We start from the raw sequence: 508 nt of genomic DNA, 5'->3' as shown, positions 1-508 counted from the left end.
GACCGTGAGAACCGATCCCCTGAGCGCTGCTCCCGTGAACATCACCGTGGGGCCGACTTCTCCAAGAGCTCCCTGCCTGAGAGGGGCCGCTTTGACAAGGTGAGGCTGTGGGTGCTGTGCTGGGCATGAAATACGTCCTGCGCTGTGAGAGGATGGGGCTGGAGAAGAACGGTCCGCGCCCTGGATGGGATGTGGGGATTTGAGGATGTCCAGGGATATGGGGCTGGGAGGGAGTGGATTCTCCCTGGCTCTGGGTGCCTGTGTGTGCTGCTGGGGGTTGTTGGGCTCATCCTGACCCTGCTCTTGTTTTTCAGTGCCGTATCAGGCCCTCAGCTTTCAAGGCAGTAGCTGGGAAGGGGCTGGTCTCCATGCAGGGCCTGTCCTCATCCAAGGGGCAGAAGCTGTCCAAAAGCAATGGGAGCCTGCACACGCTGCTGTCGCAGAGCAGTACGGCAGCATCACAGCACGGCCCGCTCCGCAGCCACCTGCCCCACGACAACAGCCTGGG

At 62.0% G+C, this 508-nt stretch overlaps 1 protein-coding gene across 1 annotated transcript in view; it reads left to right on the top strand.

Moving 5' to 3' along the window:
- Positions 1-3: 3 nt before the first annotated feature.
- Positions 4-508, top strand: part of N4BP3 (NEDD4 binding protein 3) — a gene marked incomplete at its 5' end in the record, with an annotated part of 2,157 nt that continues 1,652 nt past the window's right edge. The window contains 2 exon segments of the mRNA XM_009707600.1: positions 4-99; positions 315-506. Coding sequence (XP_009705902.1) covers positions 4-99; positions 315-506 — 288 coding nt within the window.

The sequence above is a fragment of the Cariama cristata genome, unplaced genomic scaffold, assembly GCF_000690535.1.
Source record: "Cariama cristata isolate BGI_N322 unplaced genomic scaffold, ASM69053v1 scaffold24569, whole genome shotgun sequence".
NCBI classification, from domain to species: Eukaryota; Metazoa; Chordata; class Aves; order Cariamiformes; family Cariamidae; genus Cariama; species Cariama cristata.
The sequence above is the reverse complement of the archived record's forward strand: the minus strand, read 5'-3'. Positions and strand labels throughout refer to the sequence as shown.